The following is a 20,739-nucleotide window of genomic DNA, read 5'->3' on the forward strand; positions in this document are numbered from 1 at the left end:
TGTGTTCTACTGGGAGAAGTTATTTATTTTTACTAAGGCTTTTTTATTCATTCTTCATTATACAGTCAATTTAATCAAGACCTGTAATAGATATAAATTAATCATTTGGCAACATAGAAATGAAGAAAAGGAGAAATATTTAATATGCAGACATGAAACACTCAAATTATAAATGGCATTTAGGATTTTAGTATGTAAACATTGAGGTTATCTTGGTGTTGCTTAGATGAAATGGATCCAAACATAAACTCTACAGTCAAAGCAAGATACCCACAATAATACTGTACCTGAGTGGCTGCTCTTGCTGCCAATCTGGCTCTCTGATTGACTGTGGGCAACCTGGGGGAGGTCCTGGCAGGACTGGATGGGTGAATCGCGTGCAGATGGTGCGACACTAGGAGCTTTCTCCATGTTCTTCATCTCCATTTCCTCGTGATGGATCCAGAGGTCAGGAGGTCGCAGGTCCTTCTGACTGCCCTTCCTCTTGCTGGCACTGTGGCTTGCTCTTTTCCTGCACAGTGGGCAGCAAAGACATGACTGATCACACTGAACCATGTGTAGACTGATATTAGAATCATGTTGCAAGGAACATCACTAGTCCTCTTCATCTTTTCCATAATGGAAATGTATGGTCATTATAAAATCATTTGCCCTGCTCATTTATACTATTTGCACAAACAAGAAGGTAATAATGAAAACCATGATGGTGAATGGAGAGACCAGGAGGACAGGGACTGTATTTTCTTCAGATATTTTCTGCAGTTGCTCTGCACTGAAACCTTATGAGTTCTATTAGATAACAATACTGTCTCAGACCTGATGAAGTAAAATTTATGTAACCTGTGTGAAACCTGTTTGATCTCATGCTCAGTGTGTAATATTTAGAGCAACCTGGTATTCATAAATACACCAATCAGCATTATGACATGCCTAACACTACAGTAACCTCTACAGTCACTGAATATTCCTCTTCATAGAGACCAGTGTATATTATTTCAAATATTGCAACAAAGATTCAGAGAAAATTTGATTTTTTGAAAAGTATAAATTAAATTTGAAAGTTTAATGGACAATAGGTCAACCTCGTCATCAGTGAGCCTTGGACACCCATCACCCTGTCATCTGTTCACTGTTTGTCCTTCCTTAGACAACATTTGGTTGGTACTAACCACTCCAGACTGGAAACACCCAACAAGATGTGTAGTTTGGGAGATGCTCTGACCCGGTCATCTAGCCAGCACATTTGGCCCATGTCAAAGCCACTCACATCCTTACACTTGGCTGTTTTTCCTGTTTCCAACACATTAACTTTGAGGATTTAATGTTCACCTTATGCTTAGTATACCCAACATGCTGGCAGGTGCTACTTTAACAAGTTAATCAGTGTTACTCACTTTATCTGTCAGTGGTCATAATGGTATGGCTAATGCTATGGTCAGTGTATGCTGTTATTAGTGTGTAATCACAAGAAAATACCAACTGTTGCATTTTTTTAATCCTAGTATGAGTCTTTTAAATCTACATAGAGCTAGGCCAATTGCACTGCCATAATTCTACATTAGCCCAGAAAGGGCAAACCAAACAGTGGCTCTAGACAAGGAATTGTTTTATGTTTTGAAGGTTAGTGTCATAATACCCTCCCTCACAGGAAGGTTAGGGTATGGGGGGAGGTGCAACGCTGTGCTGAATGAGTGTTAATAAAAATAACATTTAAAATAGTATATAATACGTAAAAAAACTAAAATGACAAGTACTATTATCCATCCATTAAACTTTCCAACTATCCACCATGTATCTCTGTTCAGCAGGGCAGTTCAGAGAGCCCTTTTCCCTGCAACAATGTCATGGGGGACCCAAAGGTGTTCACAGGCGAGACGAGCTATACAGTGGGTACGGAAAGTGTTCAGACCCCTTTAAATTTTTCACTCTTTGTGTCATTGCAGCCATTGGCCAAAATCAAAAAAGTTCATTTTATTTCTCATTAATGTACCCCATCTTGACAGGAAACAACAGAAATGTAGAAATTTTTGCAAATTTATTAAAAAAGAAAAACTGAAATATCACATGGTCATAAGTATTCAGACCCTGTGCTCAGTATTGAGTAGAAGCACCCTTTTGAGCTAGTACAGCCATGAGTCTTCTTGGGAATGATGCAACAAGTTTTTCACACCTGGATTTGGGGATCCTCTGCCATTCTTCCTTGCAGATCCTCTCCAGTTCTGTCAGGTTGGATGGTGAACGTTGGTGGACAGCCATTTTCAGGTCTCTCCAGAGATGCTCAATTGGGTTTAGGTCAGGGCTCTGGCTGGGCCAGTCAAGAACGGTCACAGAGTTGTTCCGAAGCCACTCCTTTGTTATTTTAGCTGTGTGCTTAGGGTCATTGTCCTGTTGAAAGGTGAACCTTTGGCCCAGTCTGAGGTCCTGAGCACTCTGGAAGAGGTTTTCTTCCAGGATATCTCTGTACTTGGCTGCATTCATCTTTCCTTCAATTGCAACCAGTCGTCCTGTCCCTGCAGCTGAAAAACACCCCCACAACATGATGCTCCCACCACCATGTTTCACTGTAGGGATTGTATTGGGCAGGTGATGAGCAGTGCCTGGTTTTCTCCACACATACCGCTTAGAATTAACGCCAAAAAGTTCAATCTTGGTCTCATCAGACCAGAGAATCTTATTTCTCATAGTCTGGGAGTCCTTCATGTGTTTTTTGGCAAACTCTATGCAGGCTTTCATGTGTCTTGCACTGAGGAGAGGCTTCCGTCGGGCCACTCTGCCATAAAGCCCCGACTGGTGGAGGGCTGCAGTGATAGTTGACTTTGTGGAACTTTCTCCCATCTCCCTACTGCATCTCTGGAGCTCAGCCACAGTGATCTTTGGGTTCTTCTTTACCTCTCTCACCAAGGCTCTTCTCCCACGATTGCTCAGTTTGGCTGGACGGCCAGGTCTAGGAAGAGTTCTGGTCATCCCAAACTTTTTCCATTTGAGGATTATGGAGGCCACTGCACTCTTAGGAACCTTGAGTGCTGCAGAAATTCTTTTGTAACCTTGGCCAGATCTGTGCCTTGCCACAATTCTGTCTCTGAGCTCCTTGGGCAGTTCTTTCGACCTCATGATTCTCATTTGCTCTGACATGCACTGTGAGCTGTAAGGTCTTATATAGACAGGTGTGTGCCTTTCCTAATCAAGTCCAATCAGTTTAATTAAACACAGCTGGACTCCAATGAAGGAGCAGAACCATCTCAAGGAGGATCAGAAGAAATGGACAGCATGTGAGTTAAATATGAGTGTCACTGCACAGGGTCTGAATACTTATGATCATGTGATATTTCAGTTTTTCTTTTTTAATAAATTTGCAAAAATTTCTACATTTCTGTTTTTTTCTGTCAAGATGGGGTGCTGAGTGTACATTAATGAGAAATAAAATGAACTTTTTTGATTTTGGCAAATGGCTGCAATGACACAAAGAGTGAAAAATTTAAAAGGGGTCTGAATACTTTCCATACCCACTGTATAATCTCTCCACCGTATTCTGGCTCTACCCAGAGGCTTTCTACCAATTGAATGGGCCTGGTAAACCTCCAGTGTAAGGCACCTAGGAGGCATCCTGATCAGATGGAGCCAGCTGAGGAGCCAGCTCTACAACTTCCTACAGATGTCTATTTCTGAGGCCGAGACTGAGCCCGGTGACCCAATGGACGAAACTGATTTCAGCTGCTTGTATTGGCGATCTCATTCTGTTGATCATTATCCAAAGTTCACAAGGAGAGGTGAGGTTTGGAATGTAGATTGACTGGTAAATTGAAAGCTTTGTTAGGTCTCTCTTCACAGCCATCCAATACAACATGGAATTACTGCACCGATCTGTGGGTCAATGTCCTGCTCCATTGTACACTCACTTGCCAAGACAGCACTGAGATAATAAACTTTATTTGCATTCAGAAATAATGTCTGTGACGATTCTCAGTTGTCCAGGGGAAGTTATCTAGAGGGTGAGTAATGGCAACTGGACTGAAAAGCTGGTATGGAACCTCCAATTTATCTTCCAGGTTTCAAACCAGCTTTTTCTCAGACTGATGAAGCCACTTGGATGAGTGGTGAAATGTTTCAACCTAAAAACTGAAAGTCCAGTTGCCATGACTCAACCTCTAGATTCAGTAGTGATCTGTCTTGTAGTAGGCCTAGTTTTCATTATTTTAGTGCAGCATCCACCATTGCAAATGGCCTTCACAAGCTTGAGGAACTGACAGGAAACATATCTGTACATACATCCATGTAGTCTAACATAATCTCATTTTAGTGTTATCAGCTCTCTTTATATGCAGTGAAAGATGTTTTAAGGTACTGTTAGATGCTCCTCAGCAAGATCACAGATTCACTATGTCTTGTTTTGTGTGTTAACTTTGTGCGCAGCATAAAATCAGATCCCACTCCTTATTTGACTGAATGGAATTAAAAAGAAAGAAAATGAACCTGTTTCCTGTTTACATTAAATATGAACCCTGATTTGAGGCCAAATCTCTATGAAATCAACAGAAGAACAAGGACAGATTATTCACCATGTAGCTGGTTTCTCTGAATGCTGTTGACACACAGATGACTGAAATGTCTTACTTTCTCTGCTGGGCAGAGGAGCGCCGGGTACAGATCAGAGCAACGACCACAATCACTACCACAGTGACAGCTCCCACAGACACCACTATGATGACCAAGAGGTTACTGTTCTTCTGAGGTGTGGCACTGCCATGAGGTGGACGCATCTGACCAATAGGAGACTCTGAAACACATGCAAATAAAATCTAAGTGGTTAGAAAAAAAACACATAACATGAACAAAAGTGGATATTGTCAGTTCTGTGGTTTAATTAAAAATAATGAAAATTAATTAAAAATACTTCTCCAGACAAAGAAATGATATTCTCAAATTTTAACACAAAATAAAAGCCTGCTAAATGAATTCCATAGTGGTTTGACTGGACTGAAAGCATATGCATATGTGCATATGCTTTAACAATTAATGTTAACCACTGCTACAAAGACAGCATGGATGGTGCTTAATCTTGTTTGAAGGTTAAAACTTGGTTAAAGGGCTCAGGTTATTGTCAGGGTTGGGGTAGGGATAGACATTTAGTTGTGATGGTTAACGGAAGAGTAAAGGGCTAGAGGATGCATTACACCAGTGAATGTTCTCAAAACCACAAATAGATCAAAGTGTGTGTGAGAGGAGTGTATGACAGGTGTAAAAGGAGAAAGGGGAATTGATGACACACTGTCATTGACTGAAGTATGCATGAGAGCAGAGGGAAATGAGTTAAAGAAAGACAGGGATGGAAAGAGTCAGCGGGGAGAGGAGAGAAAATGGTGATAGAGGAAGCAAAGGGCTGAATGGTGGGTGGATAAGAAGATGGAAGTAAGAAAAACTAAAAATATGTGAGGCAAGGAGAGAAAGTCACTTTAACTCTTTCACCCTTTCTCTATTTCTCTCCATTCAATTGTCATTCTCAATGAAAACCACAATCCATCACAACCTAGAGCAGCAACAACACATACCACAAACTTAGTCCTTTTATTTTATTTATTTTTTTACTCCTAATTTCATTTCATTGACTTTGTCAATGTTTCTACTTTATTTCAAGGTGATGCTAAAAGAAAAGTCATGGCCTCACTCAAATCAAAAATGAATCAGCCTCTTGGGATCCAAAAATATGATTAAGACATTTGCTGACAGTCTGACTTCAGTCTCTGAGAACAGTCTGTAAACGGAAAAGCTGATTGGATAGACTGATAACTAATCACCCTCCACAGGACGACATATTCTTCATTTGATTCGGTCTGTAATGATGCTGTCACATTGTCATGTCTTGTTGAGACATTTGAACAGAACATAGCCATTGTTAATGTTATTGGTAAGACCTGTGCTTTTCTTGCTATGAGGAAACTGAGGTCATGTCCTCTAGTTTGTGAGAATTTGTGAGTGAGAAATAATTGGATAATTATCAGTTGGATAATCATCAGGCAATTTCCAATATTTTGTAACTAATTTCAATTCAGTTATAGGGAAAGTGGAGACAAAGCTGTCTCCTGCCTGTTAGGCCCCGAGATCTGTTTCCTGTCTGTCTTTTATTTTGGTAAGTTTCCTGTCCGGTTCTGTTCAGTGTAGTCCCAGGTAGCTTTTTGTTTCGTTTGGTCATTAGTTTGATTACTTTCACCTGTGTCCTTGGTTCTGTGTATATATATCCCCTGCATTCCTTTGTTCTTTGTCGAAGCATTAATATGGTAATGTCTGTGATGGTTACCACTGAAGGTGCTTTTCCCGATCTGCCGGCCTACCTGCCTGTCCGTCGAGTAGCGGAGGTAATTTGTGTTTTGCCTGAGCCTTGGATGATCCAGGGGAAATAAAGCCGGTCCATGTCCAGCATTTGGGTCCTCACTTCTTCCTTTATCACTGACACCACCAGCTCCTAACAGAATGCTCCGACCAGAAATGGACCCAGCAGACACGACAAAGGCGGGTCGCCTTATCTCCAGATTTCTGCAGACTCTGTCGGACCTTGTTTGGGACGCCCTGTGTTACCGGAGTATTTTTGATTTTTGCTCGGCGCTGACCCAGAGATTCGCTTGCCCACCCAGCTTCGTATCGAGAGAGAGGGCTGACCAGTTGCTCTCCGGGGTGGCCAGCATTAGGTCGGTCCTGGAGGATTGCCTGGATCAGGGGACCCCTACCTACGAAGCCTGGGAATTGTGCAGCTCCCGCGCCTTGTTCCAGCCGCCAGATTCCTGGTCCCCGGCGTCCCAACCGGCAGTCTCTCCAGTCCGGCTGCCTCAGCATCGGCGTCCTCACCGTCCTGAGAGGTAGGAGCTGGAACCTCAGGCGCCAGACGATCACGTTCCTGCCGAGGCACCCCTCCGGCTTTCCTCCATGACACTCCACGCCGCACCGCCGAACATCCAGCCTTCAACACCGGTTCCACAGTCGCTGACGCCGGTGGAGGCGCGTGCCATCTGGCGGGAGTTGAAGGCTCCCTGTGATTTGGCTCCCATAGCTGCTGTCCAGTCTGAGTCCCTCCTCGCTGCTGCCCAGCCACCTGAACCTCCAACCCGGATGCCTCATCGGTGTCGCCGCCACCCTAAGGGGCAGAAGCCAGATCCTCAGTGCGCCGACGAAGACGTCCCTGCTGAGGCTCCGGTCCAGGTTCCTGAGCCTCAGCACGCCGACGGTGACGTCCCCGCTGAGGCCCCAGTCCCGGTTCCCGGGCCTCAGCACGACGACGTCCCCGCTGGGGCCCCAGTCCAGGTTCCATCGCAGCAGCCGCCGCGGCTGGAGTTCCCCGAGCTGTCCGGGCCGCAGGCACCAAAGTCCCTAGGGCCGTCCGGGCCACAGTGCCCACAGGTTCCTGAGCTGTCTGAGCCGCCGGTTCCAGAGTGGCTCGAACCACCAGACGTCCACCCGAACGGCCCCGAGTCCACGCCCGTCTGAGCGGCCGTCCACTGGAACGGCTTCGGACCCTCGTCTGCCGGAGAGGCCGTCCTCCCGAACGGCTTCGGACCCACATCTGCCGGAGAGACCGTCCGCCCAAATGGCTTCGGAACCACGTCTATCGGAGAGGCCGTCCGCCCCAGGGATTGATCCCCAGAGCAACCCAGAATTCTGCCCAGTCAGGGCCTTATTGTGGACTCAGCTCCCTCCCACCCACCCTGGACATTGTGATGAGACCATTTGGGCAGTCTGGGAGCCGGCCTTTTGGGGGGGGGGGGTACTGTTAGGCCCCGAGATCTGTTTCCTGTCTGTCTTTTATTTTGGTAAGTTTCCTGTGTACCGGTTCTGTTCAGTGTAATCCCAGGTAGCTTTGTGTTTCGTTTGGTCATTAGTTTGATTACTTTCACCTGTGTCCTTGGTTCTGTGTATATATATATATATATATATATATATATCCCCTGCATTCCTTTGTTCTTTGTCGAAGCATTAATATGGTAATGTGTGTGATGGTTACTGCCGAAGGTGCTTTTCCCGATCTGCCGGCCTACCTGCCTGTCTGCCGAGTAGCGGAGGTAATTTGTGTTTTGCCTGAGCCCTGGATGATCCAGGGGAAATAAAGCCTGTTCGTGTCCAGCATTTGGCTCCTCACTTCTTCCTTCATCACCGTCACCACCAGCTCCTAACACTGCCAAGCAGCTTCCTGGCCCTTAATATTATACACAATATAATAATACATAGAGTTAAGTTTGCCATTAATGTGGTTCCATACGATAAATTGTATTTTTTGGGCCAAGAAATACAAAATCTAGTTAAACATGACTGCTGTTGCTCTTGTGGAAGAAACTAGAGGTCCTCAGCAGCTTAAATCCACCACAGCACCAATAACTTAACACATAGGTAACAGCAATCCTCACAAAACCTGCAAAATCCATCAGGGAATAAAGATGAGCAGCTACAAAGAAACTCATTACAAACAACACTCAAATCATAGGTGTGTTAATGAGCAGTTTATGGTCATGAAACCAAATCCAGTTACGGTATTTGTGTTCGGCATAGCACACATGGTGCCTGCTCACACAGGCCACTGTCACTAAATCTGAACACTCTGGACCTGATCATCTGAGTACAGATCATAAAGACCTACAGAACTGTGACATTATGGGAAAAGTTAGAGGTGAATCTTCTCTGCAGCTCTGTGACATCATGTTAAAGATGAAATACTGCTGAACTTATGAATGAGATTCTGCCCTCATTGACCCATCATAAAGACAGGAAGGTGGAGGTCAGAGAGGACAAATTTATGATCACCTCCGCAGCAGCAACAATGTCGACAACCTTAACAGTCCATCACACACACACACACACACACACACACACACACACATAAACAAACACACACGCATACACCGCTTAAAGATCCTCCAATGAGACTGAATCAGTGCCAGCTACAGACCCTGACCACTGACCTCTCTTTAGAGGAGGGGGTAACAGTTTTTCTTCAAGCAGAAATGAGAGATGACAGTTGAAGTTATGACCATAATTTATAGTTTTATTAGCAATAGTTTTAGCTTTGGCAGCAGTTTCAGTGTTATTAGTTTTAATATATTAGCACTGGTATAACTATTACTTTTAGTACTATAATTTGAATTTTTGTTAGCAGTGTTGTAAATATTACTATTATTTGCATTGTCTATTGAGAATAATATGAACATTTGTGTATCAGTGTTAGCAGCTGCAATAGTGTTAGGTATTAAACATTACCATTACTTTTAGAGACTGCATTAATATTATCATTATTGCAGGTGTAGTAATCTTTATCCCTATCACTGAATATGACTTATGGTATACATATTAGCTTATAGTGAGGATTCACATTATTTATACCTTTGGTTTTAAATTAGCATATCTTTTAGTTTTGTCTTTACCTCTTGCAACAAGTGATTAACAATTGGCTTTACTATTTTTATTTTTTGAGTTATTAAGGTTAATATATATTCATTAGTATTATTATAGGATAAATATTATCATTGTCATTATAATTGTTGTTAGCATAAAAAACTGTATATGAATACCTTTATTATTCAAATTTACATTACAGCCAAAATTTATATTATTATTAGCATCAATTAAAACACTATTTTGTTAGTAATGAGTATTTGACTATAAATTACCGTTAATATTAGTAACCACATGAGGATTATCCTTTCTTTAAAGTTTATTGATACAAAATTAATAAAGAAAAAAGAACTGTTGTACATATTAGGGATATTCTCATAAAATGTATAATGCTGTAGCTACTGAGAGTAATTTATGATTCTGAGTTTCATGATATTAAAAACTAGAAGCTCATATTTCCCTCTGTTAATGTCCTGCAACAAATGATCAAGTTGCTGTTTTTGTCATATTAAAAACTACAACCTGAAGAATCATATACCACCATGCTTTTAATCCTGTTTCTCCATAAAGAATTTTTTTCTAGTTTGCAAAAAAACTGATTGATGGCAAGATAGTGACTCTAATTAATTTTTTGCCAGCACCGAAACAACAACAAATAGGAACCGATGCTAATGGACTGTAAACCAACAGCTTCTTGTCAGGATGTATCAAGGTCATTAAAGTAAATTTAGACATGACTGAGCAGAGTAATCAAAGAAAACAACAGAGCTGCTCTGATGATGTGATGACACTGCAGAATATCAGGCACACACACCCAATCAGCTCAGCTCCCAGGAGATTTGGTCTCATTGCTATCTCAAATACAGTGATGAATCCAAATGTAATTATACTCTCTGATAGGCAGATTCAGTTAGGCAGAAGAACAGTGCAGATCTACACGAGTCTTACCATTGATGGTGCTCCGGTCAATCAGGTTAGTATCAGACGGCCAGTAGGCATTCTCTCCTCCTCGACCTGGAAGACAAGAAATAAACAGGAAGAACATCAGGAAAGAAAAAAATAGAGAAAATATTGGAGAGAGAAAATAAGCTCAGCATCACTTCGCAAATGAAACACACATGACTAGTTTTTAGACTAGTTCCTTATTAGGAAATACTAGTCACCTGGGTTGGGTATCTCTGGAGTGAGGTCAATAGGATCTATCTTGATACAGTGTCAGCTATCCAATACTTTAAAGATGATACAACATGGTGCAATACAACATGATCGCATTCAACACAGCGCAATTTAAAATGACAAAATGTGACAGGCAACGGGATTAAGTTCACAAATTAATGTGTTACTAATCAAATAAAATGAAGACCTGTCACAAACCTGCCTTTTTTCACAACTTGTGTACAAGAGCTATCTGTTTCAAGTTTAGCTACTCCTGGCTCATAAACATAAAGATGCTAGAGAATAACCAGAACAATTTAGTGGAAAAAGTAAAACTATGTGCTGAACACTTTTTAAGCAGCAGGTGGGCTAACTCATCAGTGAGCAGCAGAAGGACATTTAGAAGGAATTTAGAAAGAATAAAAAGATCAAACATTTCTAAATAAATGCACAAAATATCTAATAATGAGATAGATCTTATTTTATTGATGCAAACATAATAACTAATGATTTCTTGAGTTCTACTCAAAATTGCATCCATTTATTGCTGCTCTACCAAAGCACTCACAGTTAATCCTCCCATCCCTGTCACAAACACACACACACCCACACACGCACACATTAATTTGGTAGAAAATTACTTGTGGTCCTGTTATGTAGAAAAAAAACAACTTTTAAAAAAAACCTTGTATTGATTTGGTTTTATATTGTGTTATAGTCTATCGTCAGCTGTGTATTTGGAGGCCTGCAGGCCAGAGGAAACAATGCACAGAGGACAGGAGGCAGCTATGTTTATTTACAAAGCCAAATAATTAGCCTGGTTTCTCCTATACAGAGGAAAAGACCTAAAGCTAAATCATCAGCCTGGTTTCTGCTATAGGTTCTAAGTCATTACTTTTTGTTTCTTGAGCATGGTCAAATCAGTCTAACCAACACAACATTACATTCAGCCATTTATCTAGATCACTGATTTGTTCTGTAATTCAAATACATCTGGTGCTGGGTTCTGTATATTCATTTCTGAATTCTATCAAATTCATTACTGATAATTTCAACATAAAGACACATGTCCTTGCAGCTTTGTCTTTTCATTTTGCAAACTGGTAGCTGAGTTTGCAAACTGGACAAGGAAATTTGAAGAGGACGTCAGAAGCATGTCATCAGAGAGGCTGCCAGTGAATATAGACTGAAAATTGATGAAAGAGGTTATTAATAAAATTTGAAATGTTGCCCCAGTCAGGAATCTGAATCTCAAGGCCTTTACATTTTAAAATCACATACTGTAAATCCACATACAATCTTCTTCGACATTTCAAAGCTAACAGCAGGTTCTCCACACTCACAGTCCAGCAGTAGCTGTGGTTACTTTTGTTTCCTTTCATTATGAAACAGATTGGATGCTTTCTTGGTGTTTGAAGCTATATAAATCAAAGCTGGCTTTTAAAACCTTCATGTTAACACACACACACGCACACACCCACACACACACGCACACGACTTGTCAGTCTGTCTTTGTGTGTGAATTAAAGTGTGTATATCAGTGTGTGTGTGATGGTCCACAGTGCCAGGACTGAACATCAATCTTCCCTCTTCGCCTGATGGCACTTCAGATTTATACGGAGGGGTTGCAGTGTGTACATGTGGACATACCACACACACACATGCACACACATCTGTCAGTGACAAACAGCACCATTTAACACTCTGACAACAAAGCTAAGTCTTTCTGCTTCAGTGTCCCAGTGCCTAAATTGCATCACTTTACTAAAGTCCAACTTAAGGCTTTGCAGCCCTAACAATAGCTCAGGATTCATTTTATTTTCAAAAATCCAGGTCACATTATCAACAATCAAATCAAGTTTACCTGATTATTCACAAATAAACAACTGGGCCTGAGACGGTTTACATGTATGCAGTAAATAGGAATTTAGACTGTATCTCTCAGGGTATCCTGACAGTGAAATACTCACACAGTGTAGTCCTTTGTTGCCCTTTCTGTTTCTGGCATGGCCAAACTCCCTTGGTAGAGTGATGATGCAGTTCTATTGATTTGAGTCAGGCATGCAATGTGTGGAGTCAAAATGTAAATTGAGGGTGATTAGTGGAAAACCTGCTCTACCCTGTAGAATCGATTGGGGTGAAAAGCAGCACGTAAAGTCTGACATTGTGTTATTCTGAAATGCCACTATTTAGTAGTGACAAAATTAAAAGGGTCCAACTGGAGACCTTACAAAGAAAGTTGTTGCAGTACTCTGACCACTTCACTAGAATTATCTGGTGTGTCGTATTGTCTTCAAATTTACTGTCCTCCCGGGTCAAATTTACCCATTCTATTCTGACTCCTTATAAAGCATCAGGTATAAAATGATCACCAATTTTTTAGTTTCGGCTTTTTGGTGAACTTGTTTCCAACATATTAACATATATTTTAAACTTATATTAGGGAACTATTCACGCCATTTTTAGTTAATTATATGGAAGAAAAGTTATCACATATTATCTTTTGAAAATGGGTCAAATTGACCCAAAGACAACAGGAGGGTTAATGATGCGCATGCACTTTTTGCCTGAACTCTCTCAGCCTATACTGTCGGTGAAACAAGTCGAGTATATGTTATCTGGTGGCATTTAAAAATCAGCGCAAGTGAAGATGACGGAAAGAGAGCAGCCACAGAAGTCTTTGGTCAACAAAAGAGTTAGAAACAATTCCGTTGTTTGGGAACTGTTTGGGTTTGTGGATCAAAAACATATTATGCATGTACATTTGAATATATTTTATATTATTTGTTTTAAGGAGAATTCATTGTTTTGTTCAATAGATGCAACATATTTCGAAAGTCAATGAGTAGTCATGTAAAATAATGATTGTGATTTCAATAATGACCAAAATAATCGTGATTATGATTTTTTCCATAATTGAACAGCTCCAGCTCCAAGTGTTGCTATGTAGCACTGACATGGCTATAGAGTCATGTAGCTCATGTACTGCTGTTTTGAAGGTACGGTATATACAATGGGCAGATGCTTCAACACCACATAGTGACAGCACTGCACATTGCTATAACAGTGTAACTATAATGACTTTTGATAATGCTTATTACACTTTACATCCAAAGACTCTGAAAAAGATAAAATGACTTATTACTACAAAATCACCGACCATGCTCTCTGAGCTGTATGAAAAGGTTACCAAAGCACAGTAAGAAAGTTAGGGTAATTAATTAGCATCATGTCTCCTTGTGTTTGCTGTTTGATGCAGCTGATCTACAGAACTAGAGAACAGTGTGTTCATTATGTCTGAGTTAATTAGATTAACTTACACATCACACATCAGGATCAAAACACATTCATGATTTGAATGTGTGAGAAACAGTTAAACGGTAACAGGAAGAAGAAACGCGATTTGAAGATCAGAGATGATCAATAATAAATACCAAATGATACCAAATATTATTTAAATATGATTAGAAACTCTGATAGATGCAAGGCTTATAAAAAACAATCGCCATTCATTATAGAACCACTTCTTATTTAATAAGAATTTCAAAAACATACAGGATTTGAAGATAAATTAACTTTAGATATGAAGAGATGATTTGATGAAAAAAATGTGGAATGAGAAGATGACTTGCAGATTAATCAGAAGAGGATTTTATTATGTGAAGCTGTGAGCTGCATATAAAAAACATATAAAGAAGATCCAGAGGAAAGAGACTCAAAAATGACTGTTAGATTACACAAGAGTTGATGCTGACAGGAAAAACAGAAGATGAAATTATCAGCAGGATGAGACATGATGACAAATTTTTGTAAAATCATTCACACACACACAGAAAAAAAGCCTACCTTGATCATTAGCCATCTTATCTGGATGTTCCACTGAAAGAGAGTTGGAAAACATAAAATATAAGACAAGGAAAGCATTTACAAATAGTCTCTTTCTCTGTCTCAATCTCACACACACACACACACACACGAGTGCATTACCGTTAATAATCAATGCAAGTACAGCAGGTGGATAGCTACAGGTTTTTGGTTTTAAGGTTTTAACTTTCTGCCCTCTCACAAAAAACTGTGGAGCATTAAGATGAAAACAACCAGATTCCAGACCATTAAGTACCGCAGCGCTGTCAGACTTCTGAATACCTTAGACCTTGCTGCTACGAGTCCCCTTTTGGGACTTCCTGCCGGGGACCTTTAGACTGAAAGGACTTCCTGCCTTCCCTTGCTTTGGTCCCCGGCAGCTTTACCTTAAGGAGTTATTGTTGGCACCTGCGTTCTCATTAGCCTGATTTTGTTCACCCGTGTCTTATTAGTTCCTCCCTGGTTAGTATAAGTACTCCCTGTGTTCTCTGTTTTGTTGCTGTAGCATTGTCAACCTAACCGTAGTCAATACTGATCGTAGCTATTTGGGTCCTGCTCCTCCTCCTTCCACCCAGCGTCTCTACGCAATCCCTGACACTTGCACTTTAGACCAGTGATGCTTTTATTTATATAATATTTATTTACTTTTTTAATTGTGGACTGGTACCATCTTTTATTTAGTATTTTTCATTTTACCTTATGCACACTAGCTGGGAATCTCAACTTTTATATTTTAGGCTTTACTGATTGGTTTTGCTGTTATTTGTGTTTAATTTTGTCATGGAAAGTGTAAGTGTATCTATGAACGTATTAATGTTTCTGCAATTGCACTAACCTCACCAAATGAATCCCTAACAACTATGTCGTTAGGCAATAAAGTATTGAATACACACACACACACACACACACACACAGTACACAGTACACACACAGACCTTTGGCAGTCCTGAAGTGGATGGGCTCAGACAGCGGGCCAACTCCTTTTGCATTCTTAGCTTGAATCCTGAAGTAATAGACTGTGTCCAGGTTCAGATCGACGACCTGGTGGGTCAGCCGGTCACCACTGATGGCCTCCATCACCCAGTCATCTATTGGCATGTTCTTATCCAGTGTGTAGTACAGGATGTAACCTGCCAGACAATAGTAGTAATAAGTAATGAAATGTGCAGATATAAAATCATGTTCTTATGCACTTTGTGTAAGCACATTATGTCTTTAGACAGGAATACCTAAAAAATATTTTCATATTCTTATCTTGATTAAAGGAAATATCATTTATATCAACATATAACATGCTGAAGTTGGGATTTAAAAGAAGGTCATATTCATATTTAGTATGGATTGTGAAAAAATGTTGCAGTATAAGACCTAAAGGCTATAAAGGCTAAGTTTTGATATGCAGTTGGTTTCATTACAAGATAAAGACATATAAAAATAGAAAATTTAAGAAAAGACAAAACATTTAATGCTATTAGATATAAAAACATAAATGTGAATGAAAATATCTGGTGTGTGTGTCTGTGTGTGTGTGTGTGTGATGAGCTGTGTTGTGTTGTTATCGCTGCAGGGACCATTTGATTCATCCTCTGGGATGATGCAGGCGCAGCAGACCTCGTTAAAACAGAAGGATTTACAGTCAGGCTGATTGCCCAGAGGAAGAGAGAGAACAATGGAGGAAGATGTGCATGTTGGACACATAAGATACTCTGACTACAGCAAGCACTATGCCTATTCCTGTACTGTGTTGATATTGTAAGAAAAGAATTTTTGCAGATCATTTTGACAGATAATAATCTAATTACAACTATAATCCACTGCCATAATGAATAATTAGCATATTTAATGAAAATCAGCCTGACTGTATATTTTGGATGAGTAGATTACCATTGCTGTGGTGGTCTGGTGTGTCTGTGTCAGCCTTCACCTGTGATTCGCCCATTAGCCTCCATTGGTGGTTGCCAGCTGATTAAAATGGCACGTGGTCTTCCTTCACGGCTGATCACTGTCAGATCTTTGGGGGCGGAGCTCGGAGCTGTCAGTTATGCAGGAGGAAAGAAGAGAAAAACGAAGCATAAGGATGATCAGTTCTGATATGTACCCTCCGGTTTGGCTTGAACAGAAGTTCTACATAAATGTCCAACAAATGTGAAATGTCCTGGTCTCTTCACTGACCCTGTGTCCCCCAGAGATATACTCGGGCAAGGCCAGACAGTGAAGAGCTTTATGAGAGCTTTATGGTGTTTGAGTTACAACCTCTGTCTTTTTCCTCTGAGCCTCTGTCATCTCTCATCTCCCAGTAAAACCTGATTCCTGGGCAAACATTGAATGTGACACTGGTTTGGGAGAGATAATGTCCAAGAAGCTGTGGAGAACGAAGTTATCCATAGAAGAACAGAACAGACACCACTCCCAGAATCTCTGCACGAATTGTGGCAACCCCAGGCACATAATCAGATCCTGCCTAGTAAAAGGCACATAGTCCATTGTGTCAAAAGCAGTGTCGAACTAGTCAGGAATGATCATGGGTCCTGTCCTGGCACATTCTGGACCCTGGACTCATCCAGGCTTTTCATTAAGGCCATCTGGATGAGCCTGGTGGGGCATCGTGAGCGCCCATGAAAGGGGACGTACTGTCAGGATCCAGGGGTATTTCCAGCTTTTATTTTTTGATCCACTTCCCTTTCCTGGTGTTCCTTGCCTCAGGTCTGGCTTTATTCTAACCCAATGCACCTGTGTCTAATTGCCCCTGTTACTCTGGCTATATAAGTGGTTTCCTCCTCTCATTCAGTGCCAGATTGTAAAGCATTATTTACTTTCTTTCTAGCCACCTGCTCTGTACTCTGATCTCCTGCGACTCCTGTGTTCCCCTAGATTGGACTTTGACGTCTGCATGTTTTGGACACTGATTTGGCCAGCTCCCTGTTGGTATTGCTGCCTGAGATTTTTCTGTATCTCTGTTCGGCCCTGCTCTAACTTGTTTTTGCCTGTTCTCTTCTCGTTCTGTTTTGTCAATGCCACATGTGACCAAGTCTGAGTATATGTGTTGTCCTATGCTCTAGTGTGTTGCCTTTTGAAGATACCATCCAGGAGACCTGAAAGGGATCAGGGTCTACTTTTACTACAGAGTTTCCAAAAGCAGAATGAGAGGCAGAGCCTTTAGCTATCAAGCTCCTCTCCTGTGGAACCAGCTCCCAGTCTGGGTTCAGGAGGCAGACACTCTCTGTACTTTTAAGGCTAGACTTAAAACCTTCCTTTTTGAGAGAGTGTATAGTTAGGGCTGCTTTCAGGTAAGCCTGAACCATCCCTTAGTTATGTTGCTATAGGCCTAGACTGCCCAAGGACCATCGGTGCACTGAGCTCCCTTCCCCCTCCCCTCCCCTCCCTTCCCCTCTCTTCCTCTTCTCCCCCCTCACATGTATATTCCACCACTGAATATCACTAACCTCGTGCTCTCTCCCTCTCTCTCTGTTATCTCTCTGTACCTTCTGCAGGTGTCCCTGGTCCTGGAGCTGTATATTGCTGATGTGCAGTTACTGGCCCCGCCAACCTTCAGTGTCTATTTGTTGTTTATTGTTGCTGTTCTTTTCTCTCTCCTCTATCCACTCATCCAAACCAGTTGAGGCAGATGGCCACCCAAACTGAGCCCTGTTCTGCTGGAGATTTTTTCTTCCGTTAAAGGGAGTTTTTCCTCTCCACTGTCGCTAAGTGCTTGCTCATAAGGAATTTGTTGGGTTTTTTGTTTTTGTAAAGTGCCTTGAGATAATTTGTATTGTGATTTGGCGCTATACAAATAAAATTGAATTGAACTGAATTGAATTAAGTTCACTTATCGCCTGCCTCAGTTAACTTCTACCTAGTTGCAACTTCTTTATCCTACCTGCCTTTATGTACAGTGGTGTGAAAAAGTGTTGGCCCCCTTTCCTGACTTGATTCTGCAAAGATGAGTGGGCCAAAATTCCTCCACAGCGCTGTAACAGACTCACTGCAAGTTATTGCAAACGCTTGATTGCTGCTAAGGGTGGCTGCTAAGTTATTAGGTTTAGAGGGCAAACACTTTTTCACACAGGGCCATGTAGTTTTGGATTTTGTTTGCCCTTAATAATAAAAACCTTCATTTAAAAACTGCATGATGTGTTTACTGGTGTTATCTTTGACTAATATTTAAATTTGTTTGATGATCTGAAACATTAAAGTGTGACAAACATGCAAAAAAAAAGAAATCAGGAAGGGACCAACACTTTTTAACACCACTGTATGCCCTAGAAGTCGTGATTACCCTGTCGAGCCAGCCCAAACCACTGCCAGTGTCACTGTCCCATTGTTGCACCGCTTCACTCACCTGTACTCCTGCTCCAGCTCTCCTCTTAGTTCATCTTTGCAGCGTAAATCTGCCCATGTGTGTTGTGCATTTGGGCCTAAAGTTAAACTCCTTTCTAACAATCTGATTCAGTCAGAGTGTCCCCCTGGGGGCCATTACAATATGTTGGACACTATTAGTTAATAGTATCAGTGTCTCATTGGTAAATAGTAGCAATGTTGGAGTTTTGTAGGCTGATAGGAATGGACCTTGACAGAAGAGTCACTGTTTAAAAATGTTTGCTGACTTTTTAGCTGTAGTTTAGTTGAAGATCAGTGAACTCTCACATTCCAGTTCATCCTACCAATCTGTCATTGGAATCAGTAATACGTCTTGTATATTATGAGCTGCCTATATTCTGCTCCTGTTGATGTGCTGTTAAGCTGTTAGCACCCCATGATTAGGACAAATATTATGTTATACAATAACCTCCCTAGGTGAGGTTTTGTTTATAATATGATTTTCTTTCTAATTCAGCTAATCTAAGTTTGTCTCTCCTCCCAGCAGTTGACTGGATTCTGGAAGTTGTTATGTTGTCTTTGGCAGTGGTAAAAACGTGGTTGAACTTTGGGTGTAGGTCTTTACCTGAATTTTCCAAGCGGATTATAATCTCCCTACAGTTCACCAGGTCCGTGGGTCTGATGTTCAATCTGAATTTAAGAATTGTGCAGGAAGATAATTTTCGCCACTTTCCTGAACTGCTCTTTTCCATTGCCCCTGTTGTGAAAATGTCAAGCACTCATCCTTGCTGCCAGGGCTGAGGCTGTTTTCTCCTCAACTGTCACCATGGAAACTAAGTGGCAACCTTTCAAAGTTTAAGGGTGTGATGGCTGTGTGTGTGTCCTGAGGTATAGATGTGATTAAAGCAAGTTTTTTTTTAAGTATCTCACTAGCAGAGGCCTCAAATCTAGCACCCTGGTGCTGGCTAATGAAAGTGCTTGTTAAATCTGACATGATGTGCTGGAGAAAATTACAAGTTCCTACTGAGTCTGTTAGTGATGCTGATAACCTGTACTTCCCATAAATACAGGGGAAGATCCCTGGAAAATGGACTGTTCCAACATTACCTGTTGGTAAATATAGTGACTTGGGCCCTCAAAACATAACTAAACTCTTCATGTTATAATCAATGCTATTCAGTGCTCGACTAGCCGGTCTGACCTGCATCAAATTGTTTTAATTGAAATACAGAGTTTGGATTCAAATGAGACATTAACTTTGTTCAAAACAGCAAACTTAAATCTCACAAAATTATCACTAGCACCAATTAAAGGTCCCGAACAACCATACAGGGTTGTTCAAGTATTGTGACTGATTTGTCAGGCTGGAAGTGGACAGAACTATGGTGGGAATTAAATGAAGACCAGAGAAAGTCAGGTAACAATGTCATAAAGCCACAAGGGGGGTGAATGGATGAGTAAATGATACATGACACTTCACTGTGAGAGACCACTAGTTGCTTCCCATGTTCTAAGGATCGGTTCCTTTAAGGGCAGAGACACACCAAGCTGCCCTCCTAGAACTAGCACTGACGAAGGTCAATGCCAGCAGGATGGAGGAGGTAGCCTTTATTCATCATCCAAAAAGGGAAAGTGGAAGACATATACTGCAGATATACAAACTGTAATAAAAGCAGTGTTTTTTATTTTCACACCACTCATCTTAGCAGACAAGACTGAAAATGCCTCTGATATTGTCAGCTCTTGTTCTTCTGGTTGTGGAAGAAGAAATGAAGAGGTGGGGGTGGAAAATAAGGAGAAACTGCACTAAATGGGTAAAACTGTGGACATTACTCTGATCTGATAAACTGAACAGTCAAATAGTGTGGTTTCTCATCCATGAGATACAAAGCTGATTCCACATGTTGAATTAACTAGAAAGCTGCCAATGGTGATCAGACCAGTGCGGGTGCATTTGAGTGAATGCATTATGTACCTGATGACACTATTAAGAAACTAAGGAGGGCTAAACCTCCCCACAATGGCCTAGAGCAA

At 41.2% G+C, this 20,739-nt stretch overlaps 1 protein-coding gene across 1 annotated transcript in view; it reads right to left on the reverse strand.

Moving 5' to 3' along the window:
• LOC113124673 (netrin receptor DCC-like) overlaps positions 1–20,739 on the reverse strand; it is a 131,271-nt gene that overhangs the window by 57,900 nt on the left and 52,632 nt on the right. Inside the window, exons 12-17 of the mRNA XM_026297722.1 lie at positions 16,313–16,420; positions 15,324–15,518; positions 14,371–14,403; positions 10,318–10,383; positions 4,612–4,774; positions 288–511 (exon numbers count right to left, since the gene is read on the reverse strand). Coding sequence (XP_026153507.1) covers positions 288–511; positions 4,612–4,774; positions 10,318–10,383; positions 14,371–14,403; positions 15,324–15,518; positions 16,313–16,420 — 789 coding nt within the window. The remainder of the gene's footprint in view (positions 1–287; positions 512–4,611; positions 4,775–10,317; positions 10,384–14,370; positions 14,404–15,323; positions 15,519–16,312; positions 16,421–20,739) is intronic.

The sequence above is a fragment of the Mastacembelus armatus genome, chromosome 12 (assembly GCF_900324485.2).
Source record: "Mastacembelus armatus chromosome 12, fMasArm1.2, whole genome shotgun sequence".
NCBI lineage: Eukaryota > Metazoa > Chordata > Actinopteri > Synbranchiformes > Mastacembelidae > Mastacembelus > Mastacembelus armatus.